The sequence below is a fragment of the Pseudophryne corroboree genome, unplaced genomic scaffold, assembly GCF_028390025.1.
Source record: "Pseudophryne corroboree isolate aPseCor3 unplaced genomic scaffold, aPseCor3.hap2 scaffold_617, whole genome shotgun sequence".
In the NCBI taxonomy this organism is placed as follows: Eukaryota; Metazoa; Chordata; class Amphibia; order Anura; family Myobatrachidae; genus Pseudophryne; species Pseudophryne corroboree.
The window spans coordinates 98,910-113,823 of record NW_026970213.1 but is presented as its reverse complement, the minus strand read 5'-3'; the positions used below and the strand labels follow the sequence as shown (position 1 = coordinate 113,823).

Genomic DNA, 14,914 nt, shown 5'->3' with positions numbered 1-14,914 from the left:
CCATGTTCTGAGTGTGGGAAATGTTTTGCACACAAATTACATCTTGTTAGACATCACAGAAGCCACACAGGTGAGAAACCATTTTCTTGCTCGGAGTGTGGGAAATGTTTTACACAAAAATCACATCTTGCTGCACATCGGAGAAGTCACACAGGTGAGAAGCTATTTTCTTGCTGTGAGTGCGGGAAAAGTTTTACCTGGAAATCCCACCTTCTTATACATCAGAGAAGTCACACAGGTGAGAAACCATTTTCTTGCTCGGAGTGTGGGAAATATTTTACACAGAAATCACATCTTGTTACACATCAGCAAAGTCACACAGGTGAGAAGTCATTTCCATGTTCTGAGTGTGGGAAATGTTTTGCACAGAAATCACATCTTGTTACACATCAGCAAAGTCACACAGGTGAGAAACCATTTTCTTGCTCCGAGTGCGGAAAATGTTTTACACAAAAATTACATCTTGTTAGACATCAGCGAACTCACACAGGTGAGAGGCCATTTCTATACTCTGAGAAATAAATCAGCTCTTGTTATACATCAGATAAGTCACACAGGTGAGAAAGCATTTCCATGTTCTGAGTGTGGGAAATGTTTTGCACGGAAATCAGATCTTGTTATACATCAGGGAACCCACACACGTGAGAAGCTATTTTCTTGCTGTGAGTGCGGGAAAAGTTTTACCTGGAAATCCCACCTTCTTATACATCAGAGAAGTCACACAGGTGAGAAGCCATTTTCTTGCTCGGAGTGTGGGAAATGTTTTACACCGAAATCACATCTTGTTACACATCAGCAAAGTCACACAGGTGAGAAGTCATTTCCATGTTCTGAGTGTGGGAAATGTTTTGCACAGAAATCACATCTTGTTACACATCAGCAAAGTCACACAGGTGAGAAGGCATTTCCTTGTTTTGACTGTGGGAAATGTTTTGCACAGAAATCACATCTTGTTGCACATCAGCAGTCACACAGGTGAGAAGCCATTTCCATGTTCTGAGTGTGGGAAATGTTTTGCACAGAAATCACATCTTGTTACACATCAGCAAAGTCACACAGGTGAGAAGCCATTTCCATGTTCTGAGTGTGGGAAATATTTTGCACAGAAATCACATCTTGTTAGACATCAGCAAAGTCACACAGGTGAGAAACCATTTTCTTGCTCCGAGAGCGGAAAATGTTTTACACAAAAATTACATCTTGTTAGACATCAGCGAACTCACACAGGTGAGAGGCCATTTCTATACTCTGAGAAATAAATCAGCTCTTGTTATACATCAGATAAGTCACACAGGTGAGAAAGCATTTCCATGTTCTGAGTGTGGGAAATGTTTTGCACGGAAATCAGATCTTGTTATACATCAGGGAACCCACACACGTGAGAAGCTATTTTCTTGCTGTGAGTGCGGGAAAAGTTTTACCTGGAAATCCCACCTTCTTATACATCAGAGAAGTCACACAGGTGAGAAGCCATTTTCTTGCTCGGAGTGTGGGAAATGTTTTACACCGAAATCACATCTTGTTACACATCAGCAAAGTCACACAGGTGAGAAGTCATTTCCATGTTCTGAGTGTGGAAAATGTTTTGCACAGAAATCATATCTTGTTACACATCAGCAAAGTCACACAGGTGAGAAGCTGTTTTCTTGCTCTGAGTGTGGGAAATGTTTTACACAAAAATCACATCTTGTCAGACATCAGAGAAGTCACACAGGTGAGAAGCCATTTTCATGCCGTGAAATAAATCTGCTCTTGTTGAACATATTCGACATTACCCAAGTACGGAACCATTTAAATCTTCTGGAGTATAATTATCACTGTCATGCAATGTTCCTCAAGGGTCAATCCTATCTCCTATGCTTTATAAAATATACATGCTACCACTGGGTGATATAATCAGACATCATGGCCTGGTCTACCACTGCTATGCTGATGACCTGCTTTTTGCTCCATGGTGGTCATTCTGAGTTGTTCGCTCGTTGCCGATTTTCGCTATATTGCGATTTTCCGCTTACTGCGCATGCGCAATGTCCGCAGTGCGACTGCGCAAAGTAAATTTGCTATGAAGTTAGGTATTTTACTCACGGCATTACGAGGTTTTTTTCTTCGTTCTGGTGATCGTAATGTGATTGACAGGAAGTGGGTGTTTCTGGGCGGAAACTAGCCGTTTTATGGGTGTTTGTGAAAAAAAGCTACCATTTCTGGGAAAAACGCGGGAGTGGCTGGAGAAACGGGGGAGTGTCTGGGCGAACGCTGGGTGTGTTTGTGACGTCAAACCAGGAACGAAACTGACTGAACTGATCGCAATGGCAGAGTAAGTCTCGAGCTACTCAGAAACTGCTAAGAAATGTGTACTCGCTATTTTGCTATGCTAACATACACTCCCAGAGGGCGGCGGCTTAGCGTGTGCAATGCAGCTAAAAGCAACTTGCAAGCGAACAACTCGGGATGAGGGCCCATGTACTGAGAACCTAATACCAATCCTAAATGGTTGTCTAGCTGAGCGCCAGGGGTGGATGATACCAGTTGGCTATGACTCAGTCTTTGTGAAACAATAGAAGCTCCCCAACAAAGGACAAGACTACAGCTTTACCAACCATCTGGATTTATGCTTTGGTGTTCAGAATTGCAAAATACTGATCATGTGCTGAATCTTTGTGTTGTCCTGGTATGTGGCTGACACAGACATCAGGTATCCGCCACATACAAATCCTCATTCTTCCATCTGTGGACCATAGCCAGAATCAAACACTTGATTCCCTCAGAAGTTCATAGACTACTGCAATGCCATCTACCTGGGTCACCCAGCAAAAGAATTACAGAGCTTGCAGCTAGTACAGAATGCAGCAGCCAGGCTGTTACCTAACCAGCCCGTTCCTGCCACATAACACCCATTCTCTACTCCCTTCACCGGCTGCCTGAAAGATGACAAATCTATTTCATAATTGGCTAAATGACCTTCCCAGCCCAACATTACATGGTCCAAGGTACTAGAAGCAGCTTCTGCCTCCTTACTGCCCTGCTTGCTTGCTTCTACAGATGAAGGACTGTTACCAGCAGTACCAAGAATCTCCTGTCATTCATTTATGGGTTGAACTTTTAGTTTTGCAGCCCTGACCATGGAACTCACTGCCTTGCACAGTCCAAGAGGCCTCCACTCTAGAGACCTTCACAAGCAGACTGATGACTGTTACTCACGCTTTTCATTAATGTACCTCTATTTACTTCCTAAATAATACATCCCAAATGCTTAGGTCTTTTTTCTGCTGTTTATTTTGTATCTTGTGCTTTGTGTAAATGTGAATGTCTAATACCAGTTTCCACAATCTGTATTGCTGCACGACAGTATGGCGGCCATTGGAACGTGTTTTCACTTCTAGTTTGCCTAACTTGTTGCAGACACTCATCTTGATAAGGAGTGCTGAGTGTTTTCTGATACAAGATCCTATCCATATATACCCTGTACATTACCATGTGCATTAGAGTCACCCGGGTTCCATCTGCGGTGGTTTGTTGTATGTTACATCTATATGGTGCGGATACTCCCCTGTATGATTTCATAATAAAAGCTTTTGTTTGCATCTAATTATTGCATTATAGCTTTTATTTTTATTCTGTTTTATATTCCCGTCTGAGTAATTACGCCATAATGTCTAATCTCGGAGTGGACCCCAGAAGATGTAAAGAAACCGTGTAAGTGTTCCATCATTCTGTTTCGTGTAAGCATACAGGTAAGTGATGGCACGGTGGTCACTGACCGTCACATTCAGGTGGTATAATGGAAGTGGGAATGTCTGGGCTTATTCTAGTCTACTGCAGAAATAAAAAAAACTCAGCCTTTATCCTGCTTTAAAAAATTACAAAGCACATAAATCAAGCTTGGTCGGACAAGACAGAAGCCACATTAATGGTGGCACATCATATGGGCCCTCATTCCGAGTTGTTCGCTCGTTATTTTTTTTTTGCAATGGAGCGATTAGTCGCTAATGCGCATGCGCAATGTTCGCAGTGCATCTGCGCCAAGTAAATTTGCTAATAAGTTTGGTATTTTACTCACGGCTTTATGAAGAAATTTCTTCGTTCTGGTGATCGGAGTGTGATTGACAGGAAGTGGGTGTTTCTGGGCGGAAACTGGACGTTTTATGTGTGTGTTCGAAAAAACGCTTGCGTTTCTGGGAAAAACGCGGGAGTGTCTGAAGAAACGGGGGAGTGTCTGGGTGAACGCTGGGTGTGTTTGTGATGTCAAACCAGGAACGAAACTGACTGAACTGATCGCAGTGGCAGAGTAAGTCTCGAGCTACTCAGAAACTGCAAATAAATTTCTATTCGCAAATCTGCTAATCTTTCGTTCGCAATTCTGCTAAGCTGAAATACACTCCCAGATTGTGGCGGCTTAGCGTGTGCAAAGCTGCTAAAAGCAGCTAGCGAGCGAACAACTCGGAATGAGGGCCATAGGCTGAAGACCCATGCTTCTGGGATATATGGCATAACTCACTCTTTGCCCACAAAAACCTTCCTTTCACCATTCACAATGTCCACCATTGCCCCTTCAGAAGGGACACTACTTTCCTTTGCTTTTTCCACCTCCTCCTCTACAGAGCCCAGGACCACCTCCATGACCATTACATGTTAATCTGGAGGCCAGGCACCTGGGAGGTTCATGGCCTGAGATGACCACAGAACCACTAGGTAGTGGGCAAGAAGAATCCACAGCCTCTAGAGGAACTGGAGAGTCCAAGGATCCACCCCACATGAGGCAGAGAAGTGTCAACCACAGGGACTGGCTCACCAATTTCCTTCCTAAAAGCTGCTCTTTACCCAGTTTGGTACCTGTGGGCTCCCACTCCAATTTCCCTTGAGTGTCCTTACCCTCACTAATCCATTCTACACCTACCAGTTCCTTCCCCTTCCAACCACTCCTCATTTTTAAGCTTTTCACCACCTGCTGTGTGAGTCCCATCAAACCACTCCTCCATTCCTTGACTCATTGGTGTAGCAACCCCCTTCTCCCAACCCCCACCACACTGCTACACTGCAGTTAAGCTGTGAGACTTGCTGCTAGCAGTACTCACTACTCAGCACACACACTCACATCATGATTACACAGCTGTGCCAGAGACCCTGTCTCACTGACAACCAGGACGAGACACTCCCAGAAAGGCATGTATGTATGAGTACGGAGAGAGTGGGCACAGTGGGGCTGCATGACTGACAGCTGAGCCTGTCACGTCAGTGAGGTGACAAAATGCAATACAGGTTGAGTATGCCTTATCCAAAATGCTTGGGACAAGAGGTATTTTGGATATCGGATTTTTCCGTATTTTGGAATAATTGCATACCATAATGAGATATCATGGTGATGGGAGCTAAATCTAAGCACAGAATGCATTTATGTTACATATATACCTTATGCACACAGCCGGAATGTAATTTTAGCCAATATTTTTTGCAACTTTGTGCATTGAACAAAGTGTATCTACATTCACACAATTCATTTATGTTTCATATACACCTTATACACACAGCCTGAAGGTCATTTAATACAATATTTTTTAATAACTGTATTAAACAAAGTTTGTGTACATTGAGACATCAAAAAACAAAGGTTTCACTATCTCACTCTCACTCAAAAAAGTCTATATTTCGTAATATTTGGATATGGGATACTCAACCTGTATAATCACCTAGCTAAATCAGGCGCTAATGCAATGTTACGTGTATTAAATGAGCACCAAATATATTGATTATTAGATAGCAGCTCCTATGCGGCAACTGGATGCCTTAGACGATATAAATGATTTAAGTTTCAATGGAGACATAAAAGAGCGCTGATGGTATATAAATAAATGTATTTCTAATATTTATTAAAGTTCAACACAATAAAAACAGTTATGCCAATAATAAAAGCCAGCCTGTGACATGACAGCTAGGATCTGATTGGCTGGTTCTTTATCACCTTCCACTTTCACTTCACCGAGCTTAATAAATCTGCCCCTAAGTTTCTTAACAGAAGGATAAGAAAACAGCCAGGGAAAAAAAGGGGGGAGGAAAGAAGAAAAAAAAGGAATCTATAGGATAAAATAGAATAACATACAGATATTGATTCATATATTATTCAGCTCAATGTTTTCGTTGAGACCTAGAGGGAACAAAGTATCTATCATACAAATCCAGTATGCTTCCCTCTTACAGAGGAGGTTATATCTATCTCCACCTGGGAATGTCTGTTTTATATGTTCAACTCCCTGTATGGACAGAACCCCACAATCACCTCCATGGAGTGAGAAAACATGTCCAGGTACACTGTGTTTAGTTGACTTTTTAAGAATGAATCTTCTATGTTCTAAAAACCTAGACAGCATATTGTTCTACCGATATATTGGCAACCGCAAATGCAGGAGATTACATAAACCACAAATGTTGTCTGGCAGTTTATATTGCCCACTATATCGAAGTATTCTTTAGTTCTATATGATAAGAATTATGATTGTCAGTGAGGTGGATGGGGCATCCCATTCCCAGCTGGAACAGCACACTATTTGTAAGAGTCGGAGCGGTGCAGGGCTACTGGCTGACAGCCTATCATCTCGGTGCAGCGGCAGAAGTCTGTAAATGATGGGAAATAACATCTGGCCCATGGCTACTGTGAGGAAATGAGAGGTCTGTGACAATATAGCTATGCCTCATTTCTTATATCAGATATGTACTTTTTATCCCCATATCCCTATACATTCATCTGTTTCCTCATTCTCCATAACATGTCCATTACTGCTCACCCAATATTGTGTTTAAATCAACCTTAATATTGTTAATATATGCAATTGTGTTAGGTTATCTCTTACCCTTTGGATAATGTATTCATGTTAGACCTAGTTTTCTATTGTTTACTACCACCACAGTGGACACTCAAAGGGTGAGTCATATAAGGTACCATTGTCCCTTTTTGTTTGCTCCCTATTGTCCAACAGTGAGCTGACCAGACATGGGTGGTCATTCCGAGTTGTTCGCTCGTTGCCGATTTTCGTTATTTTGCGATTTACCGCTTACTGCGCATGCACAATGTCCGCAGTGCGACTGCGCCAAGTAAATTTGCTATGCAGTTAGGTATTTTACTCACGGCATTGCGAGGGTTTTTCTTCGTTCTGGTGATCATAATGTGATTGACAGGAAGTGGGTGTTACTGGGCGGAAACTGAGCGTTTTATGGGGGTGTGAAAAAACGCTGACGTATTTTGGAAAAATGCGGGAGTGGCTGGAGAAACGGGGGAGTGCCTGGGCGAACGCTGGGCGTATTTGTGACGTCAAACAGGAACGATACTGACTGAACTGATCGCAATGGCAGAGTAAGTCTCGAGCTACTCATACAGTATTAATGGCACTATACTGGAAACTACTGAGGAGGAAAGGGATCTAGGAGTCACTATTTCAGATGACTTAAAAGCAGGTAAGCAATGTAACAAGGCAATGAGGAAGGCTAGTCAGATGCTTGGCTGCATTGGGAGAGGAATCAGCAGCAGAAAGAAAGAAGTAATAATGCCACTGTATAGGTCATTGGTACGGCCTCATCTAGAATACTGGGGGAGATGTACTAAGCCTGAAAAGTGATAAATATCACTGTGATAAAGCACCAGCCAATCGGCTCCTAACTGCCATATTACAGGCTGTGTTTGAAAAATGACAGTTAGGAGCCGATTGGCTGGTACTTTATCACTGTGATATTTATCACTTTTCAGGCTTAGTACATCTGGCCCACTGTGTTCAGTTCTGGAGGCCATATCTTCAAAAGGATATTAATACATTAGAAACTGTACAAAGGAGGGCAACTAAAATGGTGCATGGCCTACATCACACAACTTACCCAGAAAGACTAAGAAATCTCAATATGTATAGTTTGGAGCAGAGAAGGGAAAGGGGGGACATGATAGAAACTTTCAAATATATGAAGGGTTTTAACAAAGTCCAGGAGGGAAACATTCTCCAAATGAAGAGAAGCAATAGGACACGAGGACATGCACTGAGACTGGAGGGGGGGGAGGTTCAGGGGAAATTTGCGGAAAAATTATTTCACAGAAAGGGTAGTGGACAAGTGGAATAGCCTCCCATCAGAGGTGGTAGAGGCTAAGACAGTAGAGCAATTTAAACATGCATGGGATAGACATAAGGATATCCTTACAAAGAAATAAGGATCAAATAAGGTTAGTGATAAAAAATATAAAAAATAAGGGGCAGACTAGATGGGCCAAGTGGTTCTTATCTGCCGACAAATTCTATGTTTCAAAGTAGCAGAGCTCCCGGGGAATAAGGAGCGAACAAGGCCTCATCCAGTGCGGAGTCAGTGAAGAGTTCCCTATCAAACAGCCAGTCAGCAGCGAAACGAAACAGCGAAGCCATTGAATAAGACGCGTAATCAGGGACCCCGAACCCACCCTCCAACTTAGGATTGTCTAAAGCTATGAATGATTTTTTTCCTTTCCACAAGAATTTTGACATAATTTTCCGTAGGTATTGGATGTCTCGATTATTAAGTCGGATTGGGAGCATTTGCATAAGGTAAAACAGTTTGGGGAAGATTATGTTTTGTAACACTGCTATCCTCCCCAACAGTGACAGGGGAAGTCATTTCCAACTATCCAAAAGTGTTGTTACTCGTGCCAGGCTAGGGGAGTAATTCTCCTCGTACAATCTAGACAGATTCGCCGGGATTTGGATCCCTAGGTATGTGATTTTTGTGGGGGCAATTTTGAAAGAAAGTGATGAAAGGAGATCTGATAGGACATTTGTAGTGGGGCCTAAGAGTAAAATGTCTGATTTAGCTACATTAATCCTATATCCTGCCCTATTTCCAAATGTCTGAATCAGGTCCAGGATCTCTGGGATGGAGGTCACTGGGTCTGAGACAATGTCATCGGCAAAAAGGGCCAGGCGGAGATCCACGTCCCCTATTTCGATTCCTTTAAATCTTGGGGATTGTCGTAAGGCTATCGCCAGAGGCTCCAGCGCTATGGCGAAGAGTAAGGGTGACAGGGGGCATCCCTGTCTGGTTCCTCTATGTATCTCAAAAGCTGGGGATAGAACTCCATTACACCAGACCTGCGTCCGAGGAGTAGTGTAAAGGAGTTTCAGGAGATTTACAAAAGGGGCAGGAAAGCCAAAAAGTGAAAGAGAAGAGAAAAGATGATCCCAGTCACCCAGATCGAACGCTTTTTCTGCGTCAAGAGATAGGATAACTGGGTGAGTGGCGAGAGAAAAAGAGGAGGAGGAAGCATAGATAGCTGACAGGACCCGTCGTACGTTGACCTCAGAGTGTCTTCGCCAGATAAATCCTGTTTGGTCCTTATGTATAATATGAGGGAGTAAATGTTTAATCCGATCCGCTAATATTTTGGTAAGTAACTTGTAATCGAGATTCAGTAAAGAGATTGGGCGGTATGATCCCGGCTGAGAGAGGTCCTTCCTGGGTTTAGGAAGAACCTTGAGAATGGCTGTATTAAAATGTCTGGGAAGAGTGTCAGTGGTCAAAACCGCATTCAGGACCGACACCAAAGTCTCACCAAAACGTGGTAGAAGAATCTTATAAAAATCAGCACTGAAGCCATCAGGACCCGGTGCCTTGTCCCTGCCGAATTGTCCAATGACATTTCTGACTTCTTCAAGTGTGATGGGATCTAGCAAAGATTGAACCATATTGGGGAGTAATCGTGGAACAGGAAGAGTGTCCCAAAAGTTAGAGGGCCATGGGGAGACTGTAGGGGGAGATTCGGGCAAAGGAGGAGGAGTTGGGAAGTATAGGCCTTCATAAAAGGATCTCATAATGTCAGAGATTTCTTGGTTAGTAGTGGTTAGCGCACCAGTGGATGTGCGAAGTGGGTGCGTGACCATAGGAGGACGAGAACCATTTAGTAAAGTCGTCAATCATTTTCCAGTTCTATTGCCAAATTTAAAGAATTTATAATTTACCGAAAAGGAGAATCTACTGCCCATAGATGACATGAATTCGTCAAAATGAGTTTTAGCGTTAAGATAAATGAGGCGGTTTTGTGGGGTAGTGGAGGATTTGTATTGCTGGTAGGCTGTTGACAGGGGCCTCTGAAACTCTAAATATTGAGTGGCATATTTTTTATTATTAGCTGAGACGTATGATAAGATATCACCCCGGAGAACTGATTTCGCAGTCATCCAGAACAATATAGGATCTTCTTCTAGATGGGATACATTATTAGTCAGAAAAGATTCCCAGGAGGATTCCAATTTCTGTTGGAATTTTAGGGAGTTTGCGAGATATGACGGGAACCGCCATAATTTAGGAGATGGGGAGGAGACATTTGGAAAGTGAAGGGTCGCAGTTACCAGGGCATGATCCGAGAGGGCTATGGTCTCAATTTGGGAGTCAGACACATGAGGAAGTAAAGAATGGGATAATAAAATGTAATCTATCCTGGATAGTGTGTGATGTGCAGCGGAGAGGCATGTGTATTCTTTTTCCGTGGGGTGCAGAGCCCTCCAGATATCTACTGCTTGCAATCTTTCTGCTAAAAAGGGAACTCCAAGTTTAGGCAGTGTGAGATGTCTCGCAGGAAGATGAGACCTATCTAGATAGGAGGAAGAGATAAGGTTAAAATCACCACCTAGGAGCAAAGGTTCTGTTAAAAAGGGGGTCAATTTAGCTAGTAGAGACTGAAAAAACATCTTGTTATAAACATTAGGAGCGTAAACGTTGCATATGGTGTACATTTTACCATTAATCTTTGCAGATAATATAACATAACGACCATCTGGGTCAGTTAAAGTGGAAACCACCTCCGTGAGAATATGACTTTTTACCAATACGACAACACCCCTAGCTTTAGAATTATATGAGCTAAAACCCAGTACCTGCCAGTTTAAGGTGTTCAACTTCACCGTCTCCTCCTGTGTGAGGTGCGTTTCCTGCAGGAAAGCCAGATCTATCCGTTGTTTGTTGAGATAAAGGAGTATTTTCCGTCTCTTCGCTGGGGAGTTAAATCCCCCTACATTCCAAGTTCCCACTACTAAGTCAGGCATGTTGTCGTGTCAAAGATTAAACATATGCACCAACCACTATCAGCTTTATCCAGATAATGACAGTCACATCCTGGGAGGGGGGTAGGTGAGAGGGGGGAGGATAGAGACAATATAAGGGGGGGGGAGAAGCATTAGAAAAGAAAAAAGTAAACAACAGGTCGTACAATATGATAAACATTACCGTACTAATAACCATTTTAGCATTGACCAGCGACCTCCGGCTAACGGTCATATACAAGGACCAATAACAGTGGCCACGTATATAAGCATTAGAGGACATGAAAGCAATAGTGAGGTAGGATTTCCCCCCCCACCGTCCTCTCATAAGTATCTATGCCCGCCCGAGAAGAAAAGTGAAGAGTCCCCATATATAAACTAATCTGTGAGGAGCAATATGTCACGAGTGGCAATCAGGGAGTGGGGATTACCAAAAGATAACTTCAGCTATCGCTGCAGACTAGAAATATGTCCAGCTAAATTGTACATCACTCTGTATGAGATAATCTCATATCTAAGTGAGCTGAGTTATCTATATTCCTAGATGCAAACGTGTGAAGAAAATACAGAGAAATGGGTGCATATGACTGAGAATATGTATAATCAGAGTTCAGCAGTGGCAGTCACTGAACGGTCTGCAGACAGGGTCAAGAGAGCACTACCCATGAGGGGGGTGCTTGAGAGTATCCGAGTGAGATCATGAGATTACAATGCCGGTGAAGGGCGATCTGTGATGTCCACGCTATCCTCTTTTGCAACATTGCGTAGATATGCTGCTGCATCAGCGGGTGACAAAAAGTCCTTGTGGGAGGTACCCTCATAAATGCGCAAGCGTGTGGGGTAGAGCAGACCAAACTTGCGTCCCTCAGACACGAGTTGCGTGCAAATTGGTGAAAAAGCCTTGCGGGCCCGGGTCAGTTCCACTGAGTAATCCTGAAATATGTAAAGCTTGTTACCCTCCCATTGTAAATCTTTCACTTTACGGGAAGCAGACCAAAATATTTTATGAAGGTAGTTCAGACATCGGAACAAAGTCACACGTGGGTGCGGTCTGTTGGGGGTGGGAACTGGTCCTACTCGGTGGACTCTCTCGATCACGAGATCACTACAGTCCCGATCAATTCCCAATAGAGAGGGAAGAGTAGTGCGTACAAATTGTGCCAGTGCCGTGCCTGTAATAGATTCTGGCAGTCCCACTAATCTTATATTGTTTCTTCTCGAACGATTTTCAATATCGTCTAATTTATTCCATATTTGGTAATTTTCTGTAGTGAGATTTTTTACTGAATGGTGAAGCCCTTCTATGTCATGGGTAGCTGCTTGAAGTTGTGTTTCAGTGCGGGTAACCCTCTGTGTCAGGTGCTGCAATTGTTTGGATATGTCACTTACTGCTTGGGACAGGAGAGGTGCCATTGTAGCAGTGATTGCAGCCACTACGTCTCCGTATGTGACAGGGGCTGTGGGGTCACGGCATACCTGGGAGCCTGTGTTGTCTGCGCCCTCTGCTGCAGCTTTTTTGGAAGCTGGGGAAATCACCTCAGGTCCGGCGCCATGACACTTGTCGGGCGGCGCTTCTCCTGCCTGTTCGGCGCGGCTGCGGAAGCCTGTGGGGCTGCTGTCACGGCTGTCACAAAGCGGTCCATTGTGATTGCGAATGCCGGCGGGGGTGTCACGGGCGGTGTAGAGGCTATAATAGCCTTGAAAAGGTGTTTAAAAGCGGGCAGCGGGGACGGAGCTCCTGCGGTGAGCTTCCTACTCCATGCGTCCCGGAACCGGAAGTCCACTTCATTTATATTTACACTATCTCACGATTTGAGTCATCCACAAATGAAATGATATGTTAAGAATGACTTATGAGCTGTTTATTTAAACAGTTCAGACAACCAATTAGGTTGAGAACCCCATAATGAGAAATGGTAATATACCCCAATATTAGGAGACTATAGATAACTCCTTGGCTGGATTAATCACTCAATACTGTAAAACACCATACATGAATGTGACGGTCACCCCTTGGTATATATAAAAAAAATGGTATACCACAAGGGACTAATGATATATTATAATCCAATCCTAAGGGAAAAGATATAACAGTAAATGTAATATTGTGACACATCCCACAATATTCTATTGAACATAGAACTGCATAGGTGGTACTACTTGTGTCAATTCATATATTAAGTGTGGGATTGTGGGATCATTACTCAAGGGGTTTGGACTTACAGTACATTAATACGACTAGAGGTTATATAACAATGATTACAGACATACTGTAAGGGATTTAGGACATATTGTGGGATCCGAATAACTTGCTCAATATTGTGATCTATCCCACAGTAATGTGTTGGACCTAGAATTGTATAGGTGGTATTACCTGAGAGTGTTGATATACTACGATTGGGGATGATTAACATTAAAAGTTATATTTTATGCAAATTAATAATTTTCTCTCTATCTTAGTGCGCCAACAAAGAGACAATCTTCTCTTTCTTACCTTTCCCTACACCATGAGCCATAATGGCTTAAGGAAAATAACATAAACATATAGTATGTTCCCCACACTGACCATGGCATATGAAGATATAATGACACTAGGAATATGTACAAAATGATGTTTTGATAAGATACTGATGAATATGTACTTGAGCAGAAGAAGAAATATATCACTTATCAATTGAGACACGCTTACCAAAAGTATCTATTTATATCTCGTGGTTATAGAGCTAAAATACTATGATTTACAATTAATTTACTATAAAAAATTCCCTTACTGATATGCCTTTTGGCTTACTATATAGACTTGTGATAGACCTAGGAAGTTTTACTTTTATGGACTAGCTAAAAATATAAAGGCTACAAGCACCTCTATAGGACTCATTAATGAAGAACTGAGAGACATAAGAGAAGGTATGATTCAATATCCAGTAGCCATCCATTAGTTACTGCTCAGAGAAGGTAGCGGATGGGAACAATTTAAAGGAATGTGTTTTAATATCTCAGATAATTACAATCCCATTGAACAGAAGCTTAAATTACTACAAGATTTACAGGAACACATGAACCAATCGGCTGATTGGGATCTTTTTGGATGGATGGGAGCTAGTATTTCTAAGTGGCTATATCAAGTGTTACATTATGTCATGATGATAATTCTTATAATTCTCATACTCTATGTAAGCATCAAATGTTTGCCGGCCCTTGGTCGTCAGTGTGGCAAAATACTAAAAACCCAAAAACTAATCTTATGGTGATGACCCCGGTTACCTACACTGCGGTAGCCCACACATGATCACACTGACAGAAATATACACTTAATAGGTGCGTACATGCTTTTGCTTCATACACACACACACACACACACACACACACACAGCAAGAAGAACCTCAACCTATAGCCAGGGTAAAGAAACAACATGTTCTGTCGCTACCTCTTCCATTTCTCTTATCTATACAAGTTTTCGGGAGGGTTGAGGCTTTTTGCATCGATACTCAGTGGACTAGTGCCAGCGATTGTATCCAGAGAACGGGTTTTCCTTATTCTATCTCACATCTCACACTACTCCACTCATCACCAGACAAATAATTTACACATGGTGAGTATTTGATTTATTATATGATAGTTGTTTAGAGATTAAACAAAACAGTGGAATGTTGGAAGTTATATCAAATATCCTGTATTGTCTCATTAATTGTGCTGATTCTTGATATTCTAATGTTCCCTTAAACAGTGTCTTCTTTTAGTATAGAGTTACTATGCACAGAGTAATATTCTCCCACAACCCTTGAGCATCATTTGATTAGGTGTTTATGTGGCTAGTAGCAAGGCCTTTGTGTAGATAACGAGAGCTCAATGATATTGTATGAGTCTTTGTGGCAGA

General features: G+C 42.4%; 1 protein-coding gene across 1 annotated transcript; it reads left to right on the top strand.

The window, feature by feature from the left end:
• The first annotated feature begins 843 nt into the window (after positions 1-843).
• Positions 844-3,586, top strand: LOC135035838 (gastrula zinc finger protein XlCGF17.1-like). Its single transcript, XM_063954377.1, has one exon. The coding sequence runs from the start codon at positions 928-930 to the stop codon at positions 1,894-1,896; it is 969 nt and encodes a 322-aa protein (XP_063810447.1). The 5' UTR covers positions 844-927; the 3' UTR covers positions 1,897-3,586.
• Positions 3,587-14,914: the final 11,328 nt, after the last annotated feature.